Source organism: Bufo bufo, chromosome 1 (genome assembly GCF_905171765.1).
Source record: "Bufo bufo chromosome 1, aBufBuf1.1, whole genome shotgun sequence".
Classification (NCBI taxonomy): domain Eukaryota; kingdom Metazoa; phylum Chordata; class Amphibia; order Anura; family Bufonidae; genus Bufo; species Bufo bufo.
The window spans coordinates 181,328,950-181,347,295 of NC_053389.1; the positions used below are offsets into that span (position 1 = coordinate 181,328,950).

The 18,346-nt window shown below is 40.2% G+C and overlaps 1 protein-coding gene across 4 annotated transcripts in view; it reads right to left on the reverse strand.

Moving 5' to 3' along the window:
- Positions 1–18,346, reverse strand: part of TEAD2 (TEA domain transcription factor 2) — a 109,155-nt gene that overhangs the window by 59,077 nt on the left and 31,732 nt on the right. For all 4 annotated transcript variants that reach the window (XM_040432997.1, XM_040432991.1, XM_040432975.1 and 1 more), the window contains exon 2: positions 8,689–8,961. In XM_040432997.1, the coding sequence (XP_040288931.1) occupies positions 8,689–8,893 (205 nt within the window). In that variant the 5' untranslated portion in view covers positions 8,894–8,961. The remainder of the gene's footprint in view (positions 1–8,688; positions 8,962–18,346) is intronic.

Sequence of the window (18,346 nt, forward strand, 5' to 3'; positions counted from 1 at the left end):
AAAGGTCTACGGTGTATGTGGCATAAAACTATGTCATTGGTTTATTGATATGTTTTTTCTGTGGGCAGAACCACATGAGGCAACCCCTTCTGAAAATTCACGGCCTATTAGGTTTGGATTAATGGACTGCAGATTACTTCTAAAAACCACTGGAGATTTATTAAAACTGTCTAAAAGGCAAGCTGTCTTTGTTGTCCACAGCACCCAATCACAGCACAGATTTCATTTTTTTTTGTGCTCTTGAAAAATGAAAGCTGTGGTGTGATTGGTTGCTATATAGACAACAAAGAAAGCCTTTCTTTTAGACAGTTTTGATGAATTTGTGAATTTTCCCCACTGTGCCTGTAGCTGTTACTCCTTTCAGCTTCTATGCTCTCACTGTGGTTTGCTTGAAGTTACCGCAGGTGACTCCAAAAACATGCTGATACCCATCCTGTGAAGTTTGCACCACAGACCGGGGGAACATTTATTAAGACCGGAGTTTTAGACGCCAATCTTATTAAAGGCTCATCGCTGGCGGTGGATCCGCCGGAGTTATGAAGAGATGCCGGCCTCTCCATAACTTCGGCGCATCCAGCGCCAGTCTAAATGTAAAACAGCTTCTGTGTGTAAGGACCCATGGATTAGTTATAGTCATAACATCTGGACCCCAAAGGTTCTACTGAACCAAAATAGAGTTCAGTGGTGAAATTTTGTTTAGTTGAACTGCAGATCCTGGTGTTATTCCATGTCCAAAATACGGATGATTTGATATGGGCCTATGTAAGGGTCTGAGTGGGAAAATTTTACTGTAATCCCCAATGGGGACAGGGACAAACAAAATAAAAAAACTTCCTGTGTACATATGGACATAACTCCAGTGGTTGTGGGTCATGGTATCAAGGCCAATAACATACTCTCTACCCTACCAAATTTAATTGTATACCATAGACTTGAATTTAAAAAATGTGTTAGAATTAGGACAAAAGGGGTTTTCCAAGATTGTTTATACCAATTCCCTCCTATTCACTTGGGGCTAAGCTGTTCCTAGGCAATGCGACCAATGAACATGACGTCACATGGCCTAGGCTAAGCTGCGAGAAGGCTACGGCCCTACTGTGAGCACCGATGCCTTCTCAAACAGCTGATCGGTGTTGGATCCCAAACGATCAGTTTTGGAAAACCCCTCTAATATCCATGTACAACTTTCAAGGACCACTTGTGTATTTTTTTCCTCAGTAAAATTTTGATTTGTTGGTGAATGGGCCCATTATAAGCTCACAACACTATCAAAACAGCAATTTCTTATTCTGTCCATATAGTCTGCTTACTATATGGTGCAATTATAGACAATAATTCCATAGTCTTCATATCTACATATCTATTTTTTTTCTGGTATTTTTTCTCCTATAGAGAAGGAGATGTCAAAGGAGATGTGAAAACACCATGCCGAGTGCAGAGAAACATGATTAAAAATCTGTGTGTAAACCCACCCTATCATATGTTTTTTGAGCATTAGCTTTTTTCGTTTGTCATTTAATTTATTTTTCTGCTATTAACGCTAATTATAACGGGTGTTAGAGAGCCCTGTACCAGACCAAAGTACTCTGCTTACAGTTTTCCCTCCTGTCCCCATCAATCTTCCTGTATTCCACACGTAATGTCCCATCTGGAAGACACATGTGCCTCGCTCCAAAGCAATTCTGCAAATCTGAGCAATTGTGGCTGAGAACACTGGAATTCCTGGCACGTAAGACAGTTGTGGAAGGGTATGGTAAAACAAAAATCAGTCGAGAGATGGATAAGAGACCCCTTCTCGGTCACAAGTTCTAATCCGGTCTTGTGACTCGAAGCAGTAAATTAAATGGCAATGTGAGGTTTCCCTATAGGCAGTGCTAAATCATGTGCAAGTAGTATAGATGATGAATAGTGAATTTCTCAGTGGCTCCTTATGCCAATACTACACCATGCTCTCACATGGAAACTGTAATTTTAGTTTATCTGGAGTTTTTCAAAAAATGTTGCAAACTAGAACTTTCACCGCTTCTTACGTTATTCTGCCTAAGAGTGCATTTACACCAACTGACTATGTGACAGATTTTCTGACCAATCATTGGTCAGATGGCCATTTACACACACAGATCTTTTGTTATACACACTAACTATTGGTCTGATAGTGTGTTGGTGTAAATAGACCCTAATATGGTGAGCAAACAAAGGTGATTCGTCGTTTTAGAACCAATTTAAACAGTCAAAATGTTCAATGACAAGTACTCTTTCTGGGATTGTTGCTCCATGGAAAGATTGTTCGTAGACTAGCGAGTATTGGAAGAAAACTTTAAACATGGTCGACTTCTTGCCAAACAGTCGTTCATTGTTAAATTTCACCTGTTTAACAGTTGTTTTGGTTGACATTGTCCATTTTAGTATGGGTTCACATGACCGCTTGCTCTAACGTATACGTCAGGGAAAAACAGGATGCAATGGAACACTATGGCGATGGGTATCACTGTATGGTATCCGTCGCAGGCATGCATTTTACGTATACATTTTTTGCATACAAATGTGAAACAAAAACGTGATATGAAGTCAGCCTTACACTAAAGTGTATGGCCACCTTAACTGATGACTCCTAATCTCATGAATGGTATCTTATAAGTGGAGATGCAATACAAATTCTGTATACCAAACTTGCCAACTTTTTGGTAGATACCACCCGGAAAGAGGGATGTGCAGCGCATGTAGTGTGTCCTAGAAAATGTTTGTTGGTAAACAAAAACCCTTTCCCAAAGCCACACCCCTTGTATTACGCCCCTACATGGTCCAGGTCACGTCAATTTGTTTTCTGTGGCACCATCACCTTATTCATTTTGGCCGCCGGGACTAGGTCTGATGATGCAGCCCTGGTGACACAGACAGCTAACAGACAATCTCTGGAAGGCTTCTCTGGCACCCAGGAGATTTGCTCGGGAGTTCCCCCTTTTTCAGGAGCCTCCTGGAGATCCTAGGAGAGTATGCTGTATACTGTAACGTTCATAAGGCCTCATTTGTTATAATGTAGTCTGTTGGGGTTCCATCATACTGCATTTAACAGACAAAACAGTCCAGCATTTTGACAGTATCTGTGGCAGAAACTCCTTATTGTGCCTCTAATGCAAATGTAAGCAAGTCCTAAGATACCTACAAAAATTGTCAGGTTCGGCCTACTGTATAGACACCCTTAACATTTTTGCAAACTTGGAAGTGTGTTTGAAATAATCCTTTCGCCCAACGGGACCTGTTGAGGGAAACATCCTTACCTGCTCCTCAATGCTCGGTTTCGACTGCATGGGTCCACCATTATCTTTACCCGTATAAAAACATCCAGCAGAGACAGGGTTTAGATTCATTGCTACAGTCAAGGGTTGACATGTCACCAAACAACACGTGCAGTCACATGCTGCTTGGTGGACACGTCACCACTGCGTCCACTCATTGGTTGCAGCAGTGAGCATAACATAAGTTTACATGCAGAAACCAATGGAGAAGGGAACTGAGCATTGGGGAGCAGGTAAGTAGTCTTCCCTTCACGGGTCCCGCTAGGTGGGGGGTAATTTACAACTCACCTAGAAGTTGGACAACTCCTAAAACTACACGCTACACTTCCAGAGCTACTCCTGGACAGCAGGTTGGAGAAGGACCCTCTCTGATCTGATATTGATGGCCTATGCTCAGGATAGTGCATCAATGTAAAAATCCTGGTAAACCCCTATAAGGGTCCATTCACACGTCCGCAAGTGTTTTGCGGACCGCAAATTGCGGATCCACAAAACACGGACACTGGCCATGTGGGTTCCGCATTTTGCGGACAGCACATGGTCGGCACTTTAAATAGAAATGACTTTTCTTGTCCCTGGATTTCGGACAAGAATAGGACATGTTCTATTTTTTGGCGGAACGGAAGTGCGGATGCGAAACAGAAGTGTGGATGCACCATTGAAAATGAATGGGTCCGGATCCATTTTGCTGACGTGTGAATGGACCCTTAGGTTGTTACAGAGCTAGATATAATGCACAAGCAATCCATTTTATATAGGATATAAGTTGCACAAATAGCTTGTTAGCAATTACATTTTTACTCCTCTCCAAATGAAAAAAAAAATTATGGAAAGCTGTTATTTACAAGTCATGTATTACAACAGACCTAACATAACTCTTGGCAGGATCAGGCCAACTAAGAGTTAATCGTGCAAAGTAAACCTTCATTACAGGGCTGTCTTGTAATAGATTAGGTCTGTATGTGCTACTCCCCCACCAACCCCTCCAAACACACTAGAGCTTGTCCTGCCCAGGCAGAGACCTAGATCAGATTTCATCCACCACCTCCTCCCTCTTCTCCTCCAGCCGGACTCCCCTCCCCCACCCCACCCGCTGGTGTCTTCTTTCCATGTGACCTTGCAAAGGCTTGATTTACTGGAATCACAGACCCCCTAGAAAGGCAGGGAGAGGAAGAGTGGGAGGAGAGAGACACAGGGTATTACACAACAAAAGCTAACTCTAGGTCTCTCCCAGCCAGACACCAATAAACAGCAGACCCAGTGCGGCCTGCACCTATACCAGGTGGTGTGGAGTTAGCAAGCTACATTCACAGACACCAGGCAGCAGCTCTTTCCAATGTAAACCAAAGCTCACACAGAGATAAAGCTTGAATTTTGTAAATGAACCAGGAAGATATGGGCCGATTGTAGATATGGGCCTCTGTTACATAGTTACAGAGCAGATAACGAAGCGTATACATCTCCAACTGTGGTAAAAGCACAGGGGGTCATTCAGTAAGGGACTTGAGACTATTTTAGTTAGACTATTTTAGACTGGGGTTGTACCAGGACTCTGGCCCCCAACAATTTTACTAACGTACTCCAGGAAACAGGCAGAAAAGTATGCCAGCCTCTGGAGCTAGCGTACTTTTTATACCAGGCGCACAGACTGCCTCAGATTAGCCTAATTTATAAAGAGGTGCATGCCTTGTCATAAAATTAGGCTAATCCTCCGGCAGCACAAGGGGAACAAAGACCAGCCCACAGCGCTTTACATTAGACACATGCAAAATCACGGTCAGGTTTATGATAATTGCCCTGTAGATATTGACACTGAAAATCATCATGAATTATGGTGTAAACGCGGTCCAACATTGCAACACTTATCAGACACGCTTTTACAGATTTTCATTTAATGCCAGGGTTTCCTACTGGTCTCTGGCAGAAAGCTCCACTTTGATCTTCAGATCATTTGATGATGCTTAGAATTCTCTGGACACAACTATGGGTCACGTAAAACTTTCTGTGTACTCACGTTTGCTCAATGATTATGGCATACACCAGTATGTTGCCCATGGAATGAACGTGTTTGCAAGATAGTAGGGTCTGAATGGCAAAATATAAGGGAAGTGCCCATATAGTGAAAAATGTTATGCTTTATGATGAGCTCAACTGTCCATTAGCTTTAGATAGCTGGAAGCTGCACTTTTGGTAGGGAGGGAAATAAGCCCCTGGTATTCCCTGAGAACAAGGCACTCCGGGTATGCTCAAATCCAATAGCTCGATCCTTCTTTCTCGTGACATCAGGGGAAACTTGGGACACCACCATACATATTAGATGCTTGGCCTGTCTCACAGAAATCATTTTACAATTATCTATGTCCCTTTTGGATTTGTCCTTCTGTATATCTTTGTAGATCAAAAGAAAAATCAGAGCATGGCTCAAGAGAGAGGAGAACATTCTTTAAGGGTCTCCAAAAGCCGGCCATAACGTTCGTTCTGCCAACAGCAATCTCTCCCTATCCGCCAAGCATACATATGTAGGGTAAAGGGGAGCAAGCCACCCTCAGACATCTCTGGTGGGTGGATTATCTCGCCCTTGTGTCCTGAAGGCCTATGACATGACACTTGCATTACAACACTACTGGACCCTGGTCATTTATGTAAATGAAGTGCTTGTTGCCTGCTGGTCCATCAGCAGAGAGTCTTTGTGTGTGTGTCTTAAGCTATTTCTTGGGAACAGTTCATGCGAGTCATCTGATGACACACAAAACACTGCACGTTATTTTCTCTCACACATGTCCCTGGAATTTGGACACCAATGAATGACAGAACGTAATTTGGTGCAATAAAGGACACCGCTCATTTGTTGGAAAAAAAACAACCCTACTGAAAACCCTTTTTTCATAATTGGATTACACAGCCTGAGGCAGAGATCAACTGCTTATGGAGAGGACACAGTAATGTTCTTGTCACACAGACAACAAAAGCATGGCATTGGCACCAACTTTAAGCAATTGGGGGTCCATTTATGTACTGATATATGCCACTTTTGTGGCATATATCAGTTGCAGATTTTGTCGCAATCCATTTTGTGACAAAATCTGTGACTCTTCCTGCTCACGCCACTATCCCGACATGTCTGAATAAAGGTGGTGTGGGTGGAGGAAGAGGGCAGGCCGGCTGGCTCATCTTATTCATCATTTTGTACACCATTTTTTGCTGTGCAAAGTGACTTAAATCTACGCCAGCAAGGGAGCTGCCGTAGATTTTAGAATGTTGCGCGCCCTGCTGGATGAAAGGACAAAGTTATGTAGAGGCCTGCGCCTCCACATAACTTTTGGTGCTTCCTCCAGCACTGCAGACACAATTAAAACCAACGTCTAAATCGCCGGTCTTAATAAATGTGCCTCTTAATGTCTATCCACAGCTTCTATTGAAGCTGTCCAGGCTCTGGACCAACCATTTGCTCTTATGCACGTGGACCGAATTCCAAATACTGTAACATTAACTACTACCTATCTGATGATTAGCTTGACCTTACTGTGTATATGTATTGCGAGAGAGATGGCCCTTGGTAAAGGCATGATGTCCACAAATATATTAAAGAGAATCTGTAACCTCCCTATTGAACTGTTTGCATAGACACATAGCTGTGCTTCACGTGATTAAAACGCTGTATTTCTTTTGGTGATCTGAGGCGTTGATCCCGAGTTTTTCTTAATATGCTAATTAGGCCATGCAATGAGGGCATCACCATCGCTCTTGTTGAACCCAAGCTTGGCTCATTTCTGTGACCAGCCTCTACTTGGCTGCTTTGATTGACAGGGAAAGGCAGTGGCAAAGCAGTGAGGTAGGGGCTGGCAAGAAGAAAGGAGTGGAGTTTGGGTGCAATGAAAACATCGGTGATGCCCTCATTGCACCAAGTGCCTAATTTACATATTAAGAAAAAAAAGCAAAAAAAAAAACAAAACAGTGCTTTAATCAGGTGAACCACAGCTATGTGTCTATGCAAAAAGTTGGATAGGGAGGTCACTGGTGACAGATTCCCTTTAAATGCCATAACCATTTAACTGTATATCTTGTCTATCTCTTTCATAAACTGACAATCCACAAAAATGCCAGTATACAGTACTTTCTCAGAATCTCAAAAACTTTGCTAACTAACCATAGAGACCCGCATGGAACTCTATGATGTTTATATTTTGTAAACCCATGCAAGTCAACTGTTGTCATCCATATGCAGGACTTGCAAGGATGGTGATTAGTGAGTTTGATAAATTCTTAGTTTTGAGGCCACACGTGAATAATGGAGTATGGCAAATGCCGAATATTAATCCAAATCAATGGTAAGCAATATAAACCTGCCAACATGTATAAATTCCCAACATGCCTTTACAGGAGCAAAAAGAGCAGTAAATGGAAAAGTAAAAACTTACGGTAACTGCTGGCTTTATAACCCCTCAAAAACCTATTCCCAATAAGACCTGAGTGTATCATCTCCAGGGTAATAGAAAGATGAAGTGCCTTCATTTAAGTGTATTAATATAAATTCATTATTTTTTCCCTTGCGCTGGGAAAATCATTGAGCATTAAAAACACTAAGCATGTAAACCAAAGCATCTCCATGGTAATAAACCAGAAACAGACCATGAGTGGTCTGACATTGGAGTCATACTCAGTTTGGCCTTAACTTTGTCTACTAAACATTTGGTTTAATAGCAGGAGGTAGGAGACACAAGAGAGTATGACTGCATGATCAGACCACAAAAGACTTGTTTGTAGTCTGTTACCATGGTGACACATACGTTTGCATAGTAGATGTTGTGATGGTGATGGTGGACATATTCTTTATGTTACCAGTATATGAATCCTCCTAAAAAATCAAGATAAGGCCAACTGATGTGTAGAAGTGATGCTGAAGCTGCTGTAAAAAACATGAAGTATATCACAGCATGTAAACAGTCTAAGATAACCCAGTCAACAGTTCTGTTTTTTCAGGCCTTTCCAGTGAATAGGGCCACAAACACAAAGGGCATTTTTTACATTTGCATTATAAGGGACATTTCTATGCAGTTTTAGGGGTAAATTCTCAGGTGGTACTAGAGTGGGCTTGAAATTTATTATGATTTGGGTCAATAAAAATTTTGGGAGGTATGTAATAGTGCAGCTCAATCATACCATGCGTCACACGGCATGTGACAGAGGACCTCTCAACAGTCTGTATAACAACTCAGCATTATTAAAACTGTTGTTCATAAACTTACAGAATATCCTTTCAACACGCTTAAGCTGTTAAGATTTGGCATGGTTGCTTTAAGGTTTATTAGTAGGTAATACACAAGAAGAGACATAATGTCATTAAGTGATCGTATAACTATTGTTATAGTGTGTTTAGATCAATACAACTCACCATACATCTTGCCTTCATCAGATAGGATAATCTTGCGCCTCCCGCATGGTGGGTATATAGCCAGTGCCTCCTGGAAGCTCTGTTCTATGTCTGGACTCCATACACCTTCTGCATCATTGTCTAGACTCTTCTCCATGGAATCTCCCAAATCGCCTGTACTCTCAGCTGGGCTGCCAGCTTCACTCCACCCATTGTTGGGATCCATGTTTTGGAATAGGAGGGAAAGGAGAGGCTCCTCCAAGCCTCACCTTGATAAAGAGGACTCAGCAAATTCTGCAAAACAAAAGGATAGTCATATTAATATCTAACCCTATAAACTTAAACATATCCTTATGGTGACTACACTAAAATGCTCAGCAACCTGCATCCGTGTAAACACTTTTTGTTTTAGTCCCATAAAGAGCTTAAAAGAATATCCAAACAGTTTACATTTCATAAATGCTGACTCCAGCAATCCTTCTACTACTCAGCACTTGGTGTCAACTAGTGCAACAAAACAAACATGGCATGGTTACATTTTGGACTATAATAATGACCTAGAAGTGCAAGTGATATGGTAGACATCATTTCAGTAGGACCACACAACCATCTAAAGTGTATGGGTGCTTCCCGGCTAAAGGTGGATTTATATGAACCAATAATCATCCAGATTCTCAGAAACGATCATTCCTGTGAATGCTCATTCCCGATAATGTGGCCATCTAAATGTGCCGCCAATCACCTGATGAATGAGCAAAACGCTTGTTCTTCAGGTGATCCTGTCATTCATGCAGGCACCACCAATCATTATTTCTGTGCAGCAGTTTGGGTGGTCTAAATAGTGCCCAGAAACAATGATTATGTATAGTGATCCCTCATCCTAATACTGAGTGAGTAACTGCAGTGGTCTCCTTCCCTGAGCGAGCAGCCGATTTTCGGGGAGAACCGTCTAAACCCGCCTTCTTGGCAGATGACCTTTTGATAATTTTGTTCTCTGGCTGGTAACCTGTTGCCAGAGGTGTCTGGCAGTAACTTTCTCCACTCTCTCAATTTATTAGTCATGACCACTGGACTAGAGGATGGAGAATTAGGAGAACTAATTGTCAGCCAAGCAAGTATTTAGCTGATATGTATCTCATGTGTATAGTCAGTCGTAAGTATTCAGTAGAAAGCCTTTCATAAATTTCTAGAGCAAGATGCGAGTAGGCAACCCATCAGGCAATAAGGTGACATTTTTCTAGTCTCAAAAATAATATTCCTGTCTTTAAACAAAATAACTCATTTTTCCCTCCATTTTTGAAATTTTTGGAGGTCATTGGGCAGATTTGAGAAGAAAAGGGTGGGTTATTGGTGGCTCACCTGATCACTGCAATGTGTAGGTGCTCTGGTTTTGGACTGATTCACCCAATCAGGAAAGTAGTTTATAACAATAAAGGTATATAATGGAAAACCGGCACTCTACATCTATCAATAATGCTAAAGAAGCAATATACACAGGTGATAGTGGAAAATATATATTTATTTTTAGGAGGATGGGTTGACGTTCTAAAAGTTCTAAAAAATTGGGTACTCAAGGAAAAATGTTGATTTGCAATATGTGGCAATGGAGGTGCACAGAAAAAATAAATAAATAAATAAATAATTTTGTGCAAGGTGGGGGTATGACAATGTTGTGATTGTCTAGTGATGAGAGCCCCCTTTTCAGCAGGTACAATGAGTAGCTGTGTCCATTAATATACAGTCCATAGAAAATTGTCTTTATGTATTACCACATAGAAAAATATAGTAAAAAATATATATAAAATATGGATAGAACAATAAAAAAATAAAAGGTAAAAATAAAGATAAGTGGTATGTCAGTCGGGTGCTGTACTTTAGTGTGGCGCCACACTAAAGTACAGCACCCGACTGACATACCACTTATCTTTATTTTTACCTTTTATTTTTTTATTGTTCTATCCATATTTTATATATATTTTTTACTATATTTTTCTATGTGGTAATACATAAAGACAATTTTCTATGGACTGTATATTAATGGACACAGCTACTCATTGTACCTGCTGAAAAGGGGGCTCTCATCACTAGACAATCACAACATTGTCATACCCCCACCTTGCACAAAAATTATTATTATTTTTTTTCTGTGCACCTCCATTGCCACATATTGCAAATCAACATTTTTCCTTGAGTACCCCACTTTTTAGAACTTTTAGAACGTCAACCCATCCTCCTAAAAATAAATATATATTTTCCACTATCACCTGTGTATATTGCTTCTTTAGCATTATTGATAGATGTAGAGTGCCGGTTTTCCATTATATACCTTCATTGGGCAGATTTGCTAATAGTGTTGTACTGCATACTATCTAAAAATATGAATCACGGTCTTATTAGACAAATTTACTATTCTGGCTAATGGAACTTTATACATTTGGAGTATTGTAAATCCTGCTCATATTCATACTAGAATTCTAGCTGTGCACCAGAAATGTGTTTATGTGCAAAAAATGTGTCCATGCATAAAAAACTGTCTAGTCTCAGTTTGGCATAGTAAGTTTGCGTAGTTTTACTCTAAAAATGCAACATTATTTTGGATAATGGAGGTGCATTTAGGTCATGTTTCATTTCCCATGAAACTTTGCCCAGTTCCCAACAAAGCTACAACCTCTTGTTGGGCAAGGTGGAAAGTGGGTATACAAGTGTGTAAATGTATGCAAAGCATGCATGCAAGTTTTTGTTGCAAAATGCTCAAAAAAATAGTAAATTTGCCCTATTGATTTTCTTTACATACAACAGGCAGACCTAAGAGATCCCAGTCCTTCTCAGTGCTACCTCTCCTTCTCTTCTCCCTCTAATCTTAAAATGGCCTGATAAAAATGCAAAGTATTTATATTTAAATTATGTGATAGTGCCCGTTAGAGAGCAGGAGATATGTACACCTTTTATTATTCTTTACTTTGTTGGTAGATATCACTTCTTGAGGATGATAGAATGTCAAAAAATTGTTTGTTTGGTTGTTTTGGGGAAGGGTTTGCTGGAGTAGATGTGATATATTAGAAAACAATTTAATATTGCTTTCTTATAACCTAGATGTCAAAATGCACAACGTGAAAAGCTGTAACGAAATGTGGCTTCTCAAACTTCTGAGAGATTACAGATTAATTATGAGGACCATTACATTATGCATCCTCTTTGGACATCTCAAAGTGTACCGTCAAATGTTCAGGTTTCTTCATGCAGTTTTGGAAGCCAAAACTAGGAGTGAATAAAAAAAAAAGGGGGTGGGGGGTAGTATCTATTCTCTATACTTCCTCTCCTTTTATGATCCACTCCTTATTTTGGCTTCCAAAACTGCAATAAGAAACCAGAACGTGTGGTCGTACCCGAAAAAAATATATCTCCAGCATTGTCTTGTATACAAACGTATATGAAGCAATAGGCAAGATGCCAGTTGCAATGTCCAGCTGTGTACAAGTTCATTTACAGCAGACTATTCGGGCCAAGCACTAACGCCTTATTCACAATGCAGTATTTTGGTCAGTGATTGTGAGCCAAAACCAGGAGTGGAGGATACATAGAGAAAAACGATAAGGGAAAGATCTGCAACTGCTCTGTTTAAACCTGGTTTTGGCTCACAATCACTGATGGAGATCACTGACCGAACACTGACTGTGTGAACAAGGCCACATATTGTGATGTTAATTTTTAACCTGGGTTTTATGAGATGTTCAGGCTGTCTGACAACTTTGGTTAAAGAGTTTATTTAGCTTAAGTGCTTTGAAATCAGTCCTGAATAGTAGATTGTAAATAGATCTCTCTTGTGAAAGTCCTTTGACATTTCAGGTTGTCATCATGGGTGTATTGTTGATCATTTTCTCTTTAAAAAAGTTGGAAATATTCTCTGCAGAATTGTTAATCCAGGAGTGAAATACAATCCTTTTTTTAAGGCAGAGCTTTAGCAAAATCAAAGAAATGATAAGAAAAGCACACCATACATTACACGTGAAAAAAATAAAAATTTGGAAGCAATATTGTTATATATATAAATAAAGCTTTCTATTCAGTAAGAAAACCTGAGGTACTACAATTCTTTAACAGTGAATAGAACTGCAATGTATCAAAATCCAGACTACTTATCTCACTTATCACCCATTTTATCCTGTAACGCAATTTTCTTCAAGTGCTTCAGGAGCAACTTGTGGCTCTTTGGTCACCTCGATGTGGCTTCCTAGCTAGTGGCAACTATTGTAGCCTAGTGGTGCCATGGACGATCAAAACTGTCAGTGCCACATGTCCCTTGCATATCTTTTACAGACCGTTTCCCTTTTACTACGGGGCATAGCTTAAGACCACGTGTCATAAGTGAAGACTTCTTGCAAGCTATTGAGGACTATAAGTCAATATGATATCGCCATATAAACAATGGGAAATACATAGGTCTGTTCTAAACTAAATATACAGGTCAGTGTGATGATGGCTGATCAATGGGCCATATAGTTTCACCAGGGTGAGTAAAAATGGTTGAGTGGTTCTGCGTGGAACCCAAACCTCGCCAAGGAATTTAGCCTTAAAAATGCTAAATTTAGGGCCAGTATTAAAAGGACATATTTCCTTTTTAACCCCTTAACCGATAACGCAGTCTATATATATATATATATATATATACACTGCTCAAAAAAATAAAGGGAACACTTAAACAACACAATGTAAGCTTGCTGTGCCAAGAAGGTTTGCTGTGTCTGTCAGCGTAGTGTCCAGAGCATGGAGGCGCTACCAGGAGACAGGCCAGTACATCAGGAGAGGTGGAGGAGGCCGTAGGAGGGCAACAACCCAGCAGCAGGACCGCTACCTCCGCCTTTGTGCAAGGAGGAACAGGAGAAGCACTGCCAGAGCCCTGCAAAATGACCTCCAGCAGGCCACAAATGTGCATGTGTCTGCTCAAACGGACAGAAACAGACTCCATGAGGGTGATATGAGGGCCCGAAGTCCACAGGTGGGAGTTATGCTTACAGCCCAACACCATGCAGGACGTTTGGCATTTACCAGAGAACACCAAGATTGGCAAATTCGCCACTGGCGCCCTGTGCTCTTCACAGATGAAAGCAGGTTCACACTGAGCACATGTGACAGACGTGACAGAGTCTGGAGACGCCGTGGAGAACGTTCTGCTGACTGCAACATCCTCCAGCATGACCGGTTTGGCATTGGGTCAGTAATGGTGTGGAGTGGCATTTCTTTGGAGGGCCGCACAGCCCTCCATGTGCTCACCAGAGGTAGCCTGACTGTCATTAGGTACCGAGATGAGATCCTCAGACCCCTTGTGAGACCATATGCTGGTGCGGTTGGCCCTGGGTTCCTCCTAATGCAAGACAATGCTAGACCTCATGTGGCTGGAGTGTGTCAGCAGTTCCTGCAAGACGAAGGCATTGATGCTATGGACTGGCCCACCCGTTCCCCAGACCTGAATCCAATTGAGCACATCTGGGACATCATGTCTCGCTCTATCCACCAACGTCACATTGCACCACAGACTGTCCAGGAGTTGGCAGATGCTTTAGTCCAGGTCTGGGAGGAGATCCCTCAGGAGACCGTCCGCCACCTCATCAGGAGCATGCACAGGCGTTGTATGGAGGTCATACAGGCACGTGGAGGCCACACACACTACTGAGCCTCATTTTGACTTGTTTTAAGGACATTACATCATTTTGACTTGTTTTAAGGACATTACATCAAAGTTGGATCAGCCTGTAGTGTGTTTTTCCACTTTAATTTTGAGTGTGACTCCAAATCCAGACCTCCATGGGTTGAAAAATTTGATTTCCATTTTTTTATTTTTGTGTGATTTTGTTGTCAGCACATTCAGCTATGTAAAGAACTAAGTATTTCAGAAGAATATTTAATTAACTCATATCTAGGATGTGTTATTTTTGTGTTCCCTTTATTTTTTTGAGCAGTGTATATATATATATATATATATATATATATATATACTGTATATAGTGGGGTTTTGCTCTGGTAGACAGGATTAGCGAACGCAGTATAGAGGCAACAATAAGTTCTTTGGATCAAACAGTTCAGTGTTTTATTCATACTTTAGGCAAGTGACAAAACAAGCAGTCATAAACAAGCAGAAAGTCACCTTGCGGTGTTGGTGGTAATTCACACCATGCGGCAATTCTGCCTCCAAGAGTCCTTGAGCATAGCTCATGCCAAACAGGTAGCAAGCCTTCATCCAGATACAAGGCTCCAAGATCCCAACACAGAGACCTCGCTTCTGAGCCTAGCTGCCTATTTAAGGACAGCCAGGTGCTGCACTTAAAATCCGGTCCGGTATTTGACCTCACCTGGCTGTAAATCATGCTCAGAATGGAGGGAATACAAATCCTATTCACCCTAATAGATCTCTATTAGGGTGAATAGGAGAGGGGATCAAAAAATCACATGTACTAGGCACATATAGGGGCTAATAGTTATAAAAAAAAAGTTTTTTAAAAAAAATGTAAAAAAACCACCAATATATTAAAAGTTTGAATCATCCCCCTTTCCCAATTTTACATATAAAAATGCATAAACAATAAAAAAATTAACATATTGGTTATCGCCCCGTCCGAAAATATCTGAACTATTAAAATATTAAATAAAATTCCTGTGCAATGAATGCCGTAACAGAAAAAAGTAAAAAACACATGATTTGCCATTTTTTATGACATCTTGTTCCTCCATAAAATTGAATAACGGTGATCAAAACGTCATACATACTACAAAAATGGTACCAATAAAAACTACAGTTTGTTACGCATAAAACAGGCCCTTATACAGCTCTGTATACTGAACTATAAAAAAGTCATGGCTGTCAGAATATAGCGATGCAAAGAAAATTTTGATCTTTCTAAAGGTTTTTATTTTTTTTAAAGTAGTAAAAAAAAAAACTGTTCAAGTTTGGGATCACCACATTCATATTGAGACGTAAAATAGGGATGTCAGGTCATTTTTAGTGCATAGTGAACGCTGTGATGTCAACACCCCAAAAATCTTGGTGGAATTATTTTTTTATTTTTTATTTTGCCACACAAATAATTTTCCCCCCGATTTATAATACAAGACATGGTGAATTAAGTGGTGGCATTAAAAAATACATCTTCTCTGGGATATAATAGCTATGTGAACAGAAAATGAAAAAAGTTATGGCTATTGGAACATGGGGAGGAAAAATCTAAAATGTAAAAATGAAAATAGGCCCAGTCTTTAAGGGGTTAAAACAGGCAAAAAGACAAACAATCCATGGCATAATGTAGTGTAAACAGGTCTTTAAGTTGGTAAAGATATTTAGTCCAATTTATTGATATTGTATGTACTTTTGTACCCTAAGACCAAACTAAAGCTTCATGGGTTTTCCCAGTGTTTGGGTAGACCAGACCTACTTGTGTTAGGATTAAAAAAGGCTACAAGTAGGATGATCCTATCAATCGGCAGCAGGCCCACTGTGCAAATAGGCCACACACAGGTGACCATATCCAACCAGTCAACATCTGTCTTCAACAGTTCTGATGTATTTCCATATGCTTTGTTTTTTATACAGTTGTTAAGCAATTTACAGTACCTTTATGACCACATCACTCCTTTATAAGTGCTGACATTTTGGTACTCAAATAAATCTACAAAGAATATTACAAGCACACAGGTGAGACATTTTAAGCACACATGAAGAATTTCATCTGTCCAAGAGGATGAGGTTGACTTCTGTTTAACACATACAATGCCTCATATAGGATGTACATATGTAACGTGGACTGGCAGTAATATATATATATATATATATATATATATATTTTATTTATTTATTTTTTCAAAAATGAGCTCTAAATCTTGCCTCAGTGACAACAAAAGGCAACCATGCACATTAGATTAAAGGGTAACTGTCATATATATTTTTTTATGCAGTTGGATTGGTCTGACTAAGTTTACCTTAGTTCCCTAGTTAATACTTTTGTATAGGTATTGAATTACCTAGTAATTGCAGCATGTTCTTTCCTCCCCCAGGCATTTCAGTGGTGCGGCTAAAACAGCGTTGCTAGGTGTCCGCCGTCTTCTATCTTCTACACACAGAAGACGGAGGATGTAGTAGTGGGCAGTCCCGAACGCTGTGCTCGCGCTCCCATCGGACCGGGATAGTGCCGATATTCGCGATAAAAATTTGCGATTAGAATATTCACGATAAAAATTTGCGACAGCTGATAGCTACTGAGGTTATGTGAGCACCCTACCTCTATCTAACTGCTTCCTATTCAAAGCTTGTCTGCCCATTCTACCCAGGGACTGCCAAGTTTCCATTGTCGAGATAACTGGAGAGCATCAACTTTCACGTGAAAACAGTTTACGGCCAACCTTAGCTGTGATTCCCTCACCACTGGTTCATAGTTGCCAAAGTTGTTACCTTTAGGATATACAGAAAAAGAGTACATACTCATTTATCTAGCTTAGGGAATTTTACATTTTTCTTAGAGATTTGCAGACACAATATAGTTGAGTAAATAAAAAAAAGGACAAGCAAAATGCTGGTGATGCTGGTAGCAACCATAATTAAGCGGTTGTATGTCTCATGCCGGTGGAAGCAGGGATCTCATTGGTGACTAGCTATGGTCAATAGTTTTTAGAAATTAGTAGTGTTGAGCGAGCACCAAAGTGCTTGTGTGCTCTACCGAGCACCCGAACACAATGGAACTCAATGGGAGAACCTCAGGCACCCCCTGCTTGGAAGAGGGGAGGGTGTCGGGACTCTAGTTCAGCTTAGAAGTTTTTGCTCTGACTCCAAATATAGCTATATCCATATATGGAGTCAGTGCTTGGGGACACCCCAGTGTATTTAGCCAGGATTTGAACTCCTAACATTGTACATTAGAGGCAAGGACTTTATCCACTCAGCTATAAAGCTGAATGCTAAACTGTGTCAGAAAAACCTCATAGTAGTTTCTGATGTAGTGAGTATTCCTATTCAACAGAAGGCTTATTTTATATTTCTGTGCAGACTAACATGTAGCTATATAGTGTAGTGGTTAACATCCTTGCCTCTAATGCATAAGTATGGGAGTTCGAATCCTGGCAGAAACATTTCAGAAATTAAATTTATATCTTTTATATTTTTTAGTAATTGTAAAAAATGTATGGCACAAAATAAATGTGTAATTACTAAATATATATATATATATATATATATATATATATACATACAGTGGATATAAAAAGTCTACACACCCCTGTTAAAATGTCAGGTTTCTGTGATGTAAAAAAATGAGACAAAGATAAATGATTTCGGAACGTTTTCCACCTTTAATGTGACCTATAAACTGTACAACTCAATTGAAAAACAAACTGAAATATTTTAGGTAGAGGGAAGAAAAAATATAAAAATAAAATAATATGGTTGCATAAGTGTGCACACCCTTAAACTAATACTTTGTTTAAGCACCTTTTGATTTTATTACAGCACTGAGTCTTTTTGGATATGAGTCTATCAGTATGGCACATTTTGACTTGGCAAGATTTGCCCACTCTTCTTTGCAAAAACACTCCAAATCTATCAGATTGTGAGGGCATCTCCTGTGCACAGCCCTCTTCAGATCACCCCACAGATTTACAATCAGATTCAGGTCTGGTCTCTGGCTGGGCCACTCCAAAA